Below are 17,580 nucleotides of genomic sequence, written 5' to 3'. Positions count from 1 at the left end.
AATGCAAGGAACGAAAAGAAGAGAGGAAAACAATAGGTCATTTGCTAATCTAAATGTCATTTCATATATCATCCTTATATATAAGTGTTATACTTTATATTTAAAAGTTACTTCTGACACAAGCATACGTTCATATAATTCATAATGTTCGATACACTTCAATTAAGCTACGTAAGCCAAAGTACATTATTTATATCAAATATATATATGATTATGGTTATTAGTACATATAGGCAGTAGTATTCTTGAGTCTCTACTGTTTAGTACACTCAGCAGGAGCAAAAGAAAGTTTTTTCCGATCAAGATCATATTGGACTTCAAAATTAATATGAGCAACATTTCCGTAAACGGGCATTCCGCCTGCTTCTGTGGGAATCATTGCAAAGCACATAGAATCTTCGGATGTGAAATAACGGAATAAGTTCTGACGATTTAAGGAAAGTTCGGCTTCTCCTGTAAAATGAACCATAAAATTTGGAACATTCTGGATGGAGCTAGCATTTTTATAACACAAGTGGTTGTAAATGTTTCGAAATGATAATTGGTCGGCTCCAATGGCTTGCTTCACCAAAGCTTCAACCTGGTTATAAACGCTTGATGGAAGCTTTGTCAACGTGGTCCCAGAATCTATGAATATGTTTCCATCACTTTGACTTGTCAACGGCACTCTTCGTCGTCCAACAACGATAGCTGTAAACCACCATCAAATGAAGAGCCATTTATAATGTAACCACATTAATTATATAAATATGGGTTATATGATTTTTGCCTTTCAACTATTCATGCAAGAACGTCTCATATCCTAAACTTTTTTCATAGTGCATATATTCTCCTTTTATTATTAAAAATGGTATAATGTTGCACTTACCGTTAATAAGGATTAACTTTAACCATTAATTGACTTTAAAATACAAAAAATGACATAAAAATTGCAAAAAAAAACCCAAAATATTTTTTTTTACCACATAAAATACCAAAATAACATATTGACCCAACCTCTTTGAGAGACCACCTAATGATTATAAAATCATCATTATCGTGAGCAACAATACCAGTAATTAATTAAATGGTATTTGGTCTTATATATAGGTAAGAAATAATATTAGTCTCTTGCAATTTATTTTTAATTTTAAGAAACTTAATCAATATTAATTTTTATAGGGTATTTTAGGAATGGGGAGCGACTGTTAGGGCATGGGAGAAGAGGAAAAAGAAGTAAGATAAGTTATAAAGTCCAATTTTATCTAATGTGGGACCACTCACACTTGAACAACATAAAATCTTCTGCACAAGCTCCCCATATCAAGATGCCACAAACACAAGCCCTTGTACTTCCAATTAGGGCCAGCCTAATTTTGGGCTTCAAACATGTGCACAATAATGTGTCAGCCTTGAGGTTTAAGTTAAAATGTAGTACTATCATTTTGCTAATTTTGCCCTTTTTCCTCTCCCCACTGTTCCTGAGATCCCACTTCCAACAAGATCCTTTAATATAATTTTTGAGATTTTTTTTATAATTTTCTAAGTCCCTTTAATATAGTTTTTAAGATCATTTTTTATAATTTTTTAAGTCAACTAATAATTAAACTTATTTTTTGGTAAAGGAGAAATCGAACTATTCTAAAAAATTTAAGATATTAGACGCTCTCACAGAAATAGTTGAAAGGTAACGTTAACCCTGTAAATATAATTTAAAGTTTTAATTTAAAACAAGCGAACAACCTTAGGGAAGCATACCTTCAAGATTGAGAAAGTAAAAGTTCGTATCAGATCTGGTGATCAAGGGAGTGGAAACAACCCCATTTCCTGATATGGTGGCATCCTCCCCAAATCTTAGTTTACTTGTGGACTGATGGCCAAAAGGAGGCAAACAGTACGAGAATTTGCGACCGACATTCCCCATTTGTGAAACTAAGGACAAAGAACCTTGAGCAAGCCCGACAAGTCCTGTGGAGGACCTTCCATAAGTTGCATTGTTGTTGTGTCCACATCCAAACACCGTATTAGGAAATGCAACAGCCTGCCCACCATCGCTTGCTTCAAAACTAATAGACTCATTAGCCAATTCTCCCATAGTGTATGTGTTATCCGCATACGTATAATAATACGTACACTCATTTGATGTTCCACATTTAGGAGACTCTAATTGGCCTTGCGCATCATAGTAATAGGGCAGAGCTTCACAAGGGGTTGAGTTACATGGTAGAGACACATAAGTGGAAGAACTTTTGGGATCAAAGAACGGTGCGTTTTGAGGGTTGCACTGAGGACAGGGTGAGCATTGGAACCAAATGAGGTCGCTTCCTGTGTCTAAAGCTGCCCATCTCTCTACAGGCGGAGTACCAACGAAGATCTTCATCAGGTAGTTTATTACATCATTTGGGAATACATCAGTTTCAACTAACTCACTTGTTTCAGCCATAGAAGAATGGCGAAAGCGATTAGCTCGAGCCCTGGACCGCAACGCAGCGTATTGGAGGCTCTCCGAGTGGGTCATTGGGGAGTTATAAAAGGGTGATAAAGGTGAGTCACGATGAATGAGGTCGACACTGAAACCTTTCGGGAGCTTATTTGTTGCAGTGACATTAATACTGGACAAAGTCCAAAGAAAGAATAGTGCAAGGGCGAAAAAGGGTGAAGAAGCATGCATCTTGGAAAACGAAAGTCACAAGTAATAAGGAAATAGGAATGGATGAGTGAGGAATTAGAAGCGTGAAGTTGCTTCTATTTATTGACAAGTTCCCTGATTTTAGAGGTATCGAAAGATTCTACATTAGTCTGTTAAGTTGAAAAGAGGTCCCCATGGGAAGATATAACGTAGTTAGAATTGGTAACATGCGTATGCCACTTACCACTTTCCTTCGCAAACACGTCATCGGGCCATAATTTAAATACAAGAGTTAGGCCGGGTTATAACTAATGACAGGAATCATGCATGCATCCTTAAAAAATAAAAGTTCATTGGGCGGGAAAAAAAAAAAGTAAGGTGCAAATCTGTTCATAAAAAATTCTATGAAGAGTTACTGGTATTTTTAATATGGTATGATACAAGTTTACCCATGAGCTCTAAAAAAAAATTAGTGTAAAAAATCTCCAATTTGCAACGAAGGCAAAAAGTTCATCAAGAAGATTATGGGTCCCACCTACCATGTCACGTATAAATAAATTAGTAGAATAAATATCCATTATGTACTATACCATGATGTAATTTTGCTCATAAAACCTGAAAAATGATGCAAACTTCCCAATTGGAAAATATTAACTGTGAATGTCAAAATAATCAAAATTTATTTGACCTGAAATGTAAATGAAGAAATACATGTGTTCAAATTTATTCTAACACAAACCTTAAGCACAATATTTTTTTTGGTTTTTGCACACTTCATAGCTAGGAGGGGAGGGAAGAGGGTTTAAACTAACTAGAGTAGTAAAGAGAAGAGAGAGGCATGAATTGAGGTAGCTTTCATATGGGTTTTGAATAGTGTGTTTATATCATTATATTGCCATGTTGCTTGTCAAAATAAAACATTGTATTTAGGTTAATTTTTGCCAATTAGAACACATGTATTTCTATGTCTGCACTTTGAGTCAAATGAAATATCAATGATTCTAACATTCACAGTCACCGTTTGATAACAAGTACCTTTGTTATGGATTGAAGATTTTTGTACTGTTTTTAGGGTTGATGGGAAAAATTGTACCCTAGTATATTACTTTAGGAAAGCACGCTGGAGAGAGAAGAAAGGAAGAAAATCAGAAAAAATGTGAGAGGGAATAAAAGAACTTAAATTTCAAAGTTTTTAAAATATTTTTAAAAATAGAAAAAAGATATCTGAGATTTTATGAAGAATATTAAAGATATCAAGTTACAAAGAAGTATTATAAATAAGAGTTCTTGTGATCAGTTTAAAGGAATCCAATCACTTGTTTAAGCATTTCAAAAATTTTCTCTAAAATATTTAGAGCTCATATATGGAAGCATCTTGAAAACTGAGAACGAGTTTCTGAATCTAATTTATTTCTCTTTACATATTTCTTAATTTTTGCTGTGATCTATATTGATGATTGAGGATTTTAAAACGGTGTATTTGCATTTGTTGTTACTTCTATTATGCCTTTTAAATTACCTTGCTCGGGCTAGGGATATAGTCTAATAAAAAAACTAGTTTCTATTCCTTTATTTGACGTTCTTTGTCGATTTTGGATTTATAATTATATTTTGATTATTTTTTCAACTATATTTTCTGTTTTGTTCTTTATATGGACTTTGTAATTGGGCATCATAATAATAAAGGGTAAACTCTAAGAGGTGAATAATTGAGAGGTAGATTACTTAGATCTAAATAACTAGACACTCTGTAGATAAATTTAGGAATTTGCGATTATTTAAATTATAGCTTCATATTTTAATTATAACTTTGAATTACACAAAAGAAACTGGATGTGGAAGGGAAAAGGCAAAACCTATTTGGAAAAAATATATATAAATATTGAAGTATATTATCATGATCCCCATACAAATTCAAACACAACCAATATAATATACTTCATCTATAATTTATGATATGAAAAAATGTAACTACAGATATAATTCGACATCAATTGATCAACCTTACCACAATAGCTACCCCAGCATTCACAAATACAGAAGCGTATGTGGCATGCATCCACAAAAGTAAAGGTAGTAATATAGGTTAGACTTGATGGATCAGCCCAAATAAACTTGAAAAGTTCTTGGACTGGGTTTGTAAGTTTAGAAATTTTTCAATACTTTGGGTTTATTCAAGCTACTAGAATAAGCCTGAGGAAATATGGCCTCAGCCCAAACCAAATGGATTTAATTCGAATATGTGAATTCTCTTATATTATTAATAATATGAAGTTAACCTTCACTTGAACTTTCACTTAACCTTCACAAACTCTTTCCTAGACTTCCTGTTCACACATATTGCACTCTTAAATCAAGTTTTAATGTTACAACTATAATTATTTGTTTTAAATATTTTTTGAAAAAAATATTTAAAAAAAAACACAAATGGTTAATTCATATGTTTTCCTTTTTACTCTTCAATGTTTGGTCTCACTTTAATAAGGATGAAAAAAAGGTGCATTGTAGTGTTATGTTGCTTGAAAAGTCTTAATTTTTAAAAATAAAAATTGAAATTAACTAAACAAAGATAAAATAATATTTAACAATTCAAATATCTGAGCGAACTTGTATAAGCTCAAAAACCTGAAATGTTTAGATCAGGCTTAGTTATATAAGCTTTTTTGCATGTTTAATATTTTAAACCAAATCTAAATATAAGCGCAACCCAAATCAAGCACGGCTCAAATAAGCCCAATCCACCCGTCCTTGACTCTACATAAAACCTAAGCCATATATAATCAAATGCGAATGTACAAAATAAAATGACTATTGAACACCATGCTAACAAGTAGCAACATACGAAATAAAATGGAAATAGGATAGAAGCAAAATGAAGCAATGAAGATGTCATGCTAGGTGACATCCAAGATGGCATTCTGCATGGAAATCAAATCCTAGATGGTAGTATATGTGGCAATAAAGTCCTAGATGGCATGCCATGTCATCAAGTTATTCCAAGCCAGGTCATCCAAGTAAATAGATATATATTCAAGATGCTATGATGCATAGTGGGAGCCTAAATCAGCAATTGAAGACACAATATATATGTATACACTTGGAGGAGGCAAATTGAGCCATAATCTTGCATAATTAACCCCCAATGCATATTCTAATGTACCATGGGAATTTATGAGCGTGACTAGTATTGGAACGAGTCTTAATGGGCTTAATGAAGGATTACATTGGTTTATGAAAAGCATTATATGAAAACCAATCCAATGAGTCCAATTAGTTTAGTGAATATTCTTTCTTAAATTTAAAAAATTATTTTATCTTATTTTAAATTCAAATTCAAATTTAGAAAAATTAATTTATCTTGTTTAAAATTTAAATAATGGTAAAATATATCAATTAAGAATATGTTCTATCCATTTGGAATCCTAGATTACCTAGGATTATGTTATTTATATTTTTAGATGTTTATTTAAATAGTTTAGACTTTTGTATTTTTTAGACTTGATTAAATTAATGAATTAAATTTTTCTTTTTTCAATTATACAGCTATTTTAATTAGTATTATTCTGCATAAGATAATGCACCATGAAATTTTGAATTATCGTGACTTATAGTTCAGTTACTTGTATTACTATTCTTTAACTTAAATGATAAATACACACATGAATATCGAATGTCCCCAAAAGGACAAAACACATGCGCACACATACTCCCTCTAGTCATATTTATAAGGTAGAGAGACAAATTTTTTTTATCCTGTTTAAAAGTCACATCATTAAATTTTTACCACAATTTTTTTTTTACTTTCTATTGAATGTTAGAGTAAGAAAATATATATGTTATTGAAATATATATATTTAATAGGGCAAAGTTGAGACCTTATTAAACTTTAAAATAAAATTAATTAGTTTTAAAATTTTTTTTATACTGATAAAATATGTTGAAAGTGGTTTATAAATAATATTAGAGGAGTAATTTCTTAGCAGTATTAAAGATTAAAGAATTTGTTCGCAATTACAAACATCCAAAGAGAAATGGACATGAGTTGAATAAAGACTAACGTAATGCAATAAATAAGGCATTAAGGGGAAAAAAAACGGCTTCAAGGGGAAAAGTCAAGAAAGTTAATAAGGATTGGACAATTAAATCCAACCTATATCCTATATCTTATTTTCATCATGATATAAAAAGAAAGAAAAAAAACTAAAGAGAGTTGAAAATTGTGCATTGGAGATCTAGTGAGAGGAACGAGTGGATGTGGAATAGAAAAGGTAAAACCTATTAACATCAGTGGCCGACGGGGGATCCTAGATTAGTGGTGTCATAAAATATAAAATACTAAAAATTAAAATTAAAACAATATAAAAGATAATGTAAATTTATATTATCAAAAAATAACAATATAAATTTATATTTAACAAGTTAAAAGCTTACCAAATTTATATGGCCAACCCCGAGCTCAATTGACAAGATAATGCTAAGACTTGCTATGTCTTCAAAGGATTTAATGAAAATCTAGTAAGTTTAAATTCAAGCCAAACTCTCTTAATAGATTTTTTTTTCAACACTTTATGGGCATTAATCTTTAAATACATACCAACCTCTTCCTCTTTAATTTTCCTTCCAAAAATGTCATAATATCATTAATGTAACCAATAATCAAATCAAGCTCAATTAGAAGGCAAACCCACATCATCATCATCACAAATAAACCTCAACTTTCACTTTTCTCAAACATTGCATCAACATTTTATAATTTTTTTTTTTTGAGGACATAAATGTGTGTGTGTGTGTGTGTGTGTGTGTGTGTGTGTAGAAAATTAGCCCCAAATTTACCAACCAAAATACTCTTCCCAAGCACCTCTTTTCACTTTCAACTTCTTTTATGTAGATTAATTTGCTTCCATAACACTTAAATTTCCAATAATACAATCATTACATTTAACATCCACCATCCAACAAACCCTTCCTCTTAAGCATTTCATCAAGCATCTTGCATGCATGAATTTCTTGACTAGTACCAAACTTTCTTTCTTCAAATTTCATTCCCCAAACTTCCTAGTATCCATATTTAGAACAATTTAGCTTTACAAATTTTAGTGCTTCAACACAATTACATTTTTTTATACCCAAAGCAAATCAATTTGCCAACTCTATATGATTCACGGTTGGCAGAAGAAAGAAGGAAAAATGTTCACTATATTTCACCATTCTAACTCAAAACCACACACACATAGCAATAGAAAGAGAGTAAAGCTTCTCACCTCAAGTGGCTGATGACACACGCATAGTGAAGAGAGAGCAGAACCTATGACTGAACAGGGGATGAAAAGGACATCATCGATTCAGCCCCCAACCCATAAATCAATCCTCTTACAACTTCAAATCGGCTCTTTTCCTTGCTTATCATTTACAAATAAAAAGAGTGGAGGATTAAAGATGTTCAGAACCAAGAAGCAGAGTAGACATGAACAAGAAGGTGGACTAGCAGCAACGAACACACAGCAGCACAACTCTCTCTCTTTCTCTCAGTGACATCAAAGAATAAAGAAGGAAGAGAAGAGTAGAGGTCAGAGATGGCAATAGAAGTGAAGATCAAGATTGCACACAGCTTCCAAAATATTCTCTCCCTCACACTCTGTAAAGTCTCAACTAAAATAATGAAGAAAAGAATGAGGAAATAAATCTAGTGAGGATAACGGTGTTTTGATAATTTCAAGGACTAAAAAAAATAAACTCCCTTTTTATGCTCAACAGGTTCAAACTCTAGACTAAAAATTGAATTATAAGCACACTTCCATTATACCAACACTCTATATTGTCATATTTGTTCTAAGAATTAATATAATTACTATTAAACACAAACTTATATATTTGTTTTAAAATTCCTGGGTTATCACATCAGTGTTAGGGAACAGTGTAACATCCTCGATTTCAAACTAAATTAATTAAGCCTAAATTAGATTAAGTGTATTAGTAAGGTGTGTGGTTAAAGAGTAATGAGTGCGTTTGGTTTTAAATCCAACCCTAAAAGCAGGTCTAAAGGAGAATTGGGTCACCTAGGAATGAGATGAGAAAGAAATATGAAGGGGAAGGTTCTGTGCCACACGCCACAGCTTGCGGATAAGGCGACCATAGCGCATATGTCCTGACACACCTGGAGGGATGCTCTTTGTGCCATACACCGCGATACATTGGGCGTCTACCATGGCACATGGACACTTTTTTGCAAAATAAGATCACAAACTAATGCAACAGAAAAGGGAGAAAACAAAGATATATGAAGGAGGGATGAAAATTCTCTATTAAGGCTTGAAGAATTCAAGTATTGGGAGTGTTTTAAAGCTTATAAACATTAAAGGTAAGCTTCATACACCTAAATCCTCCTTCCTTCTTTCATTTTCTTAGTATTGGAAGTTAGGGTTAGTTGATAATGATGATTTTCAGTCCATATAGGCTATGGGTCCAAACATATTAAATTAGATAGAGTTAATGAGAGTAGATTGAGCTAATAGAACTTGGTATTTATGGAGTTATGATGATTAGTGGTTGGGAAGTAATAAATATCCCAAAATTCCTATAAATGTGTTAGTTGGGATAACATAGTGCCAGTAATGGCCATTTAAGAGCTCAATTGTATTAATAAGGGTTAAAAGAAGCTAAAAAACCTTATGAGCATTCTTATACAAGTAGAAAATGAATCTTGAGCATGAAGAAGTGTTGAGTCCCTAGTGAAAATTAGCTCAACTATGGATATTGATGAACTTCATTATGAATGTTTGTAGAGTGACCATCCTTAGCACCATTCAAGTTTCTTAGAAGTTTTGGGAGTGAGTATTTGAGAAGTAAAACCTTTCACCTCTTAAAGGTTTGAGGTAACTGGGGGAATTGTACCTTTTGCTTTTGTATGTTAATTAGTTTATCGATTGATAATTGATCATGGAGATGTGTAAAATAAAATGAAATGCAAGTGTGGCATGAATTGTTTGAAAATCTACTAGTTTGATTTTTGTGAGTCCGATAGCTTGTTATATGAAATTTTTTGAAACATTGAATTTTCATATTGTGATTTATTAAGAGTTTAATGATTGATTGTTATAGGAGTTTAATGATTTTGTATTTAGTGAAGTTCAATGATATGTAAAATAGTACAGTTCAATTATCTATTTACTTATATTATTGTGATCATTATGAATATGGTTGGGTACAATGATGAGATGATGTATGCTTGATCGATAAGTAAATGCATGCTTAAAATTATCCATATCTATGCATTGCATGATCTTAAGAGGCAAGAATTCATCTAGCTAGAGAAGACGAGATTTAAATCTATGTGGTAGGGCTCCCATCTAAGTTAATAGCTTTCCCGAATCATTTATATTCATATTGTTTCAATTATTCAACAAGGAATTATCCTACTAGTTCAACAAGAGACTATAACCTAGCTAGCTATCCACTGGTTTAATGAAGAAGCTAGTTTATGGAGCATGACACCCTATAGTGTGAGAAAATGGGAAAACCATATTTCATAGGTGAGTTGGGAAAACCTTGGCCGGGTAACCCCTCACAAGTATTTAGGCTAAGGAAGTCCCGAATTATAGACTATCCCAGTGTGCTATAATCCATGATTTCATGCCAGAGGAATGAGGAGGATATAAGGGAGATGTGGTCATGCATGTAGTGAAAATAGGCACATGGTTACTACATTGTGACCCTAGTGAAATAAATGTATAAAAGCCTTGTTCTTTGTGAAGTGACACTTATTTGATTAATTATCTTATGAATTGTATCATTGTGAAATGAGAATAAGGTCGTAAATTATTGAAACACAATTCATGAATTATTATTGATCCTTATATCATGTATGTGTATTGAAGAGAACCATATAGTTGAGATATATTCTTGAACATATTTATGTTCTAAAATTATTTTATAACTTGCCAGTTACATTTAAATTAATTTATACACATTAGTATAAGTTAGTTAGACTTTGATTACTGAGTGGTTATACTCACCTCATTATCTTCAATATTGCAAGAAATAACTTAACAGGACCAAATAAAGGAAAACAACCAGAGGCTTAAGACTGTAATCCTATTAGTAAGCCTCTTTATTTTGAGTCTTTATGTATATATGACAATTAAAATTGCCAACTAGGAATAATCCATTTTGGTTCTTACTCACATTATGTGTTTTATGAGTTGTTAGTGTATTTTAATTTGGACCCTAGGGAGTAAGTCTATGAAATGTGATATCCATGATAGGGCTAAAATATTATGCAAGTAAGGGTTGAGCATATTGTGTGATGTTTATTGAAATGAGTGATTTTAGCTCCCCCTTCTATTTTTGAAAATTAAGGAGTTGAGTGTCGAAAATGTGATTTGCAAGTGTTTTGCATGATGTGGTATGTTTCATAGGTTAGTTTTGGTGTATTGCATGTAATCTAAGTGGTGTCAATGGCTCTTAGCTTTTAGTGAATGATTTAGACATCTAATTTTGTGGAAAATGTTGAAAAGTACAAGTTTTAAAAAGAGTGTTCAAATTTTGAATATGAAATAATCTAGTTATGAAACCTAAACCATTAGCTAGGGCTCAAAAAGATCTTTCCATAAACACCTAGTCTGCATCAATCGGACATTGGATAAAGGTTTGGGACATGTTAGAAGTTGCCCAAGAAGCTATCAACTTGACAGCAACAATCGCTGTCATGGAACATGCAATGCGCTGCGGTGTATGGTGCCATAAGCTACAGCACTTGTTTAATAAGCCATGACTCATACCCCAGAAACCACAGAATTGTTTCATCTTATGATTTCTGAGCAAATACATTAAACCTTAAAGTAATCCCATTCTTCTGCATAGTTGTAAACTTTAATTTGTCTATTTCAAAATCTTTAGAAATGATTTTAGTTTTAAAAACTTGGGATCTCAACTTTACTATTTATTTACAAACTTGGTAAACTCGTTTTTACCTTAATCCAATCCCTTAATTAACTGAAATTTAGAGTTAATAATGAATTTTAGAATGAGGATATTACAAACAATGTGGTGGTGACTAAGAGAAATATTAGAACCATTTTCTACATAGGAGGAAATTGAAAGTGTGATAAAGGACTGTTAAGCATAAGAGGTGTATTATTGGTGGTCCCAGCTAATGGTGGTTATACTGCAAATGAGGGCAAATCTATCAAAGGCACCAATATTTAAGAATGAGAATTATTTGAGCTAGAGACAAGTTTTGAGGAATGTGAGCTTGTAAAAGGAAATTCTGGTTCATTAAAAATTACATGTGAGATATAAAGTTTTCCTTATAGACTCAATCATTTATAGCCTTTATAGGCCCTATTATAACTTAGAAAAGTACACTTCTTGCTTCTGAATTCCAACTTGTATTTTTTTATAAGGACAAAGACAAGGGTAGCACACATAACCTTAAAGTTTTATAGCAGCATAGTTTGGTTTTTGCTTGTACAAGAGTTCATAAGGTGAACAATTTCTCAGTACTAGAGTGGGTAGTTTGTTAATAATATAAACAACCATAACAAAAGCATCCTACCAATAGTATAATGGCATACTTGCTTGAGCCAAAAAAGGTGAGGTCAACCGCCACTATGTCCCTGTGCCTTCTTTCCACCTTGCCATTTTAGGTAGATGTGTGAGGACAAGGATGCCTAAATAATATCCCAGCATCAGTAACAAGGGAAACAAAATTTCTATATTCTCCTCCCAAATCACTTTGTAGAATTTCCATCTTTCTATCAAATTGATTTTCAACTAGTTTGAATTGAGTGAAGGCAAATAAGGCTTCACGTTTAGCACGTAAAGGATAGACCCATGTAAAATGGCTGAAATTTTTTAAAAAAAACTAATACTATATTTATAGCCATTTTTGGATTGAATAAGGGATGGACCCCACAGGTCAGTGTGAATTAGTATGAGTAGTGCCTCAAATCTAGAATAAACAAAATAAATGGTAGCTTATGGGATTTTCCATACTAGCAAGCTTAATAAAAATTGAAATTAATGTCAACTAGTATATTACAATCACTTAGGATTTTTCTCACTATTTTACAAGAAGCATGATTTAGTTTCCTATGCCATGATTGTAACTCAAATAAGAAAATGGTTGGCTTTGTGGAAAGTTGAACACACTACCTAGAAGTAAGCAATGGAACTCATGGTTAGCCTGACAAAACTAGCTTGGTTAAGGGTTGCAAGTAATGAAATAGTCTTGGTGTTTGTCATCATAGTAGGAGTAACAATGCTAGTAGAGCTAAACGAGCTAAAGGAACTCATGGTTATCATTTCTAGTATGGTAGTTCTAATACCAAGATTTATTTACACAATAATTAGAAAATTTCTTTCTCTTATTGCTTGTCTCAATGTAGGAGAGTGTCTACCATATAAAGGGAGAAACTGTTACAATGCTCTCTAATGAGAGAGTGACAACACATATAAGGTACAACCCAAATGATACTAACGCAAGGTATATAGGGTTATAATGTAAGCCTTAGGAAACATTGAATGAAAATAATAATACATAATATGGGTTATACAATATTATGGGCTCTATAAGTCCAACTAGTCTAGTGGACATGTCTGCTTCTTGGGCTTGGACTTAAGAATACTAAGTTCACTATCACTACTCTGTTGACTTTGATAAAGGTGGGCACATGACAGATAATGGAGATGTGGATCCAAATTCCTCTTGATGGTGGACAATAACAATAATGGCCATACTACTTCGTCAACAACATTATGGTGGTAAACTTTGATAAGGTAGACCTTTTTGGTAAAGAGTGAAGGAAGATAAGGAAGAGATTCCAAGGGCCACTACTACAAAATATATCTTTAGGAGCGGGTATTTAGGAGCGCTTCCTTAAAAAGCGCTCTAAAATATAAATGCAGAATTTACCGGAGCGCTTTTCTAAATAAGCGCTCTTGTATGTTAGGGCTTCTCAATAATATAACGCTCCTAATTAATATAAATAAAATATCAAAAATTTAAAAAGACCTTCAGGAGCGCTCATAGGTAAGCGCTTCGAAAGAAGGCGCTCTTTCGGATCGCTCGTTTGAAGAGCGCTCCAAAAGATGGACCTTCAAGAGCGCTTGCCCAAGAGCGCTCCGGAAGAAGGAGCTCTTCCAGAGCGCTCATCGTTGAGCGCTCCAAAAGAGGGCACTCTTCTGGAGAGCTCTTGGGAGAGAGCTCTAGAAGAGCAGATCTTCCGGAGGGCTTAACGATGAGCGCTCCAGAAGAGTAGTCTCACATTTTTATTTTTCCATCCCCGTCAGTTTTCTTTTCATCATTCATGAGTTTCTTTCAAAACCTCTCTCTCATTTACTGAGGCCTCTTGTTTTGTCCGTCGCTGTTCTCTGTTTGCGCCGTCGCTATTCACTGTTTCTGCTCCGCCACCGCTGTTCTTTGTTCCAGAAAGTCGTCCGTCGCCATCGCTATTCTAGATCTGCATCTCTATTCCAAATCTGCATTGTTGTTCTAGATCTGCACCGCTGCTGTACACCGGAGGAAGCGACACCGTGAAGACCTTTGTTGCTGCCGTGCATTGCTGCTGCCATGAAGACCGCCATTTTCTGCCGTGAAGACTACACTGTGAAGGTATTTTTTTAATAATTAATTTATAATGTAATATATTGATATATTGATATATATTTGAGAATAAATTTCATATATACTTTTTTAATAATCAATATTATAAATAATATATGAATTGAAGTTATTTATATTAGATGGAGTATTTGTAGTTGATAATTTAGATTAAAGTTGAGGAAACTACTTGAACATTTTTTTTATGAAATATACTTCTAATTTTTATTTAGATGAATTGATTTTTTTTAGTTTACTAATTGATATTTTATGTTTGTTATTCTGAATATGTTGTTTTGGATTGATGTAGAATTTTTGGAAAATTTTCAAGTTATAAGAGAGACTCTGCTGGATTTTCAACAGCAAATACTTGTATCATATGTATAACTTCATCGCTGAAGTATTTTAAATTAAGTTAGAATTTATTTCTAACATATTTTAATAATGACATCTTTTATTATTTTATAGGTACCTACACAATTACAAGGTTGGGAGTGTGGATACTATGTTATGAAGTTTATAAGAGAAGTAATCACACAACAAGAGTTGATCATTCTTGAAAATGTAAGTCAAAAGCTTTGAAATTAAGTTAATATAATGTTAATTACTTATATATTACTTTTATATCTTGTGTAGTATTTTGTTGGAGCAAAATATTTGCATTTCACTATGGAACAAATAGAAGATTTAGTTAAAGAATGGTCAGAATATATTATTGGCTGTTTGTGATAGGAAGTTAGATTTCAATGTTAGAAAAATAATAATAGTTTCATTTGTTAGGCTTATTAAAAATTAAACTAAGTTAGTTAGAAAATTGAAATTGTTGTATCAACTTCAAATACTTTTCTTATATATAAATTTTTATGTTGATATTATTTTTAAATTAATTTTTGATATTATAATTTGCCATTGTTAAAAGACGAAAAAAGAGAAATTTTAAAAAATCTAATTTAAAAAAAATAAAAGTAATATACGGGAGCGCTCTTCAAAAAAGCGCTCCTGTAAAGTACCATATACAGGAGCACTCTTATAGAAAGCGCTCCTATATAGATCATACGGGAGCACTCTTTAATAGAGCGCTTCGGTATAGTTTAGAGATACGAGAGCGCTCTTTATAAGAGTACTCTAGTACGGCAACATATGGGAGCGCTCTTCTAAAGAGCACTTCAGTGTGTTACGGGAGCGCTTTTTGTAAAGCGCTCCTGTATAACCTACATATAGGAGAGCTTTTTTTAAGCACTCTTGTAAATTTCGGAGTGCTCGATACAGAAGCGCTTCAAAAACGCTCCTTAAGGTAAAAAAAAACACTCCTGTAAACTTATTTTGTAGTAGTAGGCATGGGTGTCTTTTAGCATGAGGTAATCCCATTACATAGTTTCAACCATGATGAAGTAATCCAAGAACTATCATGTACTAAAAGCCATCACAATTACCAGAAATGCATTAGGATTATATGTCTTGATGCAAGAAATTGAACCAAACAGGCTATTAGTTCACTAATTGCAACAAGGGATAAAAACAACCAAAGATAAACCATATGGCATCCATCATCTCAACTTCTTCTCTTTCATCTCTATAAGTCTCAATTTAGCCTTCATGACCCCAATTTCATTGTAGATCTAGTTGACCACCATTTTGATTTGTTATGCATCTTCACTGGTCCTGCGGTGCCCATCAAAGGTCATCAACCATTGCCATCATCATCAAGCAACCAGGCCTACTCCATCCAATTAGTTCATCTGATCTATTCAATCCAGAGCCTCATAGTTTTAATTCAATCTTCACCATCATGAATCATGGAGGCATCCATTGGAGATCCATGGAAACAATGATGCAGTTGAAATGCCACAAGACACTCTTCACTCAACTTCCATAACTTATAATCCATCCCCATTTCGGCAACGGTAATACGCTACCATTCAACCAAACTTCAATGTTTCCAAAATGCCCTTTAACACAATATGAGCTTGCACCCAAAGATGAAGGAAGGGAAAAGAAACCCTTTCAGAGCAAACTCTACAACTCAATGTGTCTATTTCTGAACATAAATAATCATTACGGAACTAATCAACAACCAAATTCAAATATAATGAACAAAACTTCATCTATAATGTATAAAATATATATATATATATATATAAAATAGAACTATAAATTTAATCACACTTCAATTTGTCATGCATTGAAAATGTACAGATAAGGGAAAGTATAACGAGAGGCTGGCTCAGCATGTCTTAATTTTTTTTTTTCTTGAAGATATTTTCTATTTAGATCATATTAACTTTCTAAATTATTTACAATATAATCTTTCAAAACTTCACAAAAAAAGTGTTAATTTTGTTGAATTGATACTTTAAGAATTATTTACATTAGTTGAAGATGTTTTAATTATATAGATCTGTCAGGAATTAGCGGGCTGCTAGTATGTTTGTCCTGTTCAAGTAATAAGTCATTTTTCAGATAGCTGTTGATAGCTAAATGAACTGTGCGAGACCTAATTTTTGCAGTATTATTATTCTCCAAGTATATAAATACTCCTATTATGATTAAAAGAATAGGTAAGATATATTATGATATAAGATTAATTTAGTTGCTGAAAATTAACTACAACTTAACTTAGAAGTCTTAACCCTACCACTTCAGAGGGGATTAATGTCCACTACCGTGCATGAGCCGTCAATTTTGACAGCCACAATTAATACATTGAGTTCACAGCATTAAGTCAATCAAATTATTGCCTAATTAGTTATGACTAGTTTTCAATTTACTCCAAGCCAAATCGACCAATGCACGACAAAGGAAATCTAATTAAAAAAACATATGATATATGCCTATTGCATTGTAAAAATTACTTCCATGTTCCACTTATAGTGTTAACAATTAAATTTTTTCAATATTATATAGTATTTACGGCATTTGCAACGCTTCACGGTTAGGAAATTTGGATTACATGTATAAAATGATACATATGTTGTGCCTTGTTACGTCAGATTCCTATCTATATGTCTTATAAGATTCCTACTTCCATATAGTAGATTCATCCACGCTAAGGATTTAGTTAAAAATATTTTCAGATGACATATATACCAAATCTCTAAAACCAACATAAATAATGAACTTTACAAAATTTGCTTTAGAAAGTAATAAGTCATATATAGCTAATCTAAATGCCATTTAATATATCATCCTTATAAGTATTACTTTATATTTAAAAGTTACTCTTGAAGCAAGCATACATTCAAACAGATAATTCTAAAACCAAAATACACGTGGGAGTGTGTGCGTAGCAGAGTAAATTTTATTTGGGTTTACAATGTTTATTCTTCACTTGAGGTACATAAGCCAGCAAAGTACATTATTTGTATCAAATATG

At 32.5% G+C, this 17,580-nt stretch overlaps 1 protein-coding gene across 1 annotated transcript; it reads right to left on the bottom strand.

Moving 5' to 3' along the window:
- Nucleotides 1-225: 225 nt before the first annotated feature.
- On the bottom strand, nucleotides 226-2,594 carry LOC129312831 (probable aspartic protease At2g35615). Its single transcript, XM_054955579.1, has 2 exons — nucleotides 1,738-2,594; nucleotides 226-690 (listed from the first exon to the last, which is right to left on the bottom strand). The coding sequence occupies exons 1-2, from the start codon at nucleotides 2,495-2,497 to the stop codon at nucleotides 254-256; spliced, it is 1,197 nt and encodes a 398-aa protein (XP_054811554.1). The 5' UTR covers nucleotides 2,498-2,594; the 3' UTR covers nucleotides 226-253.
- Nucleotides 2,595-17,580: the final 14,986 nt, after the last annotated feature.

This window comes from Prosopis cineraria, unplaced genomic scaffold, assembly GCF_029017545.1.
Source record: "Prosopis cineraria cultivar Desert tree isolate PC_DT_omini unplaced genomic scaffold, ASM2901754v1 PC6, whole genome shotgun sequence".
NCBI classification, from domain to species: Eukaryota; Viridiplantae; Streptophyta; class Magnoliopsida; order Fabales; family Fabaceae; genus Prosopis; species Prosopis cineraria.
Note: the sequence above shows the minus strand (reverse complement) of the source record. Positions and strands in the feature narration are given on the sequence as shown.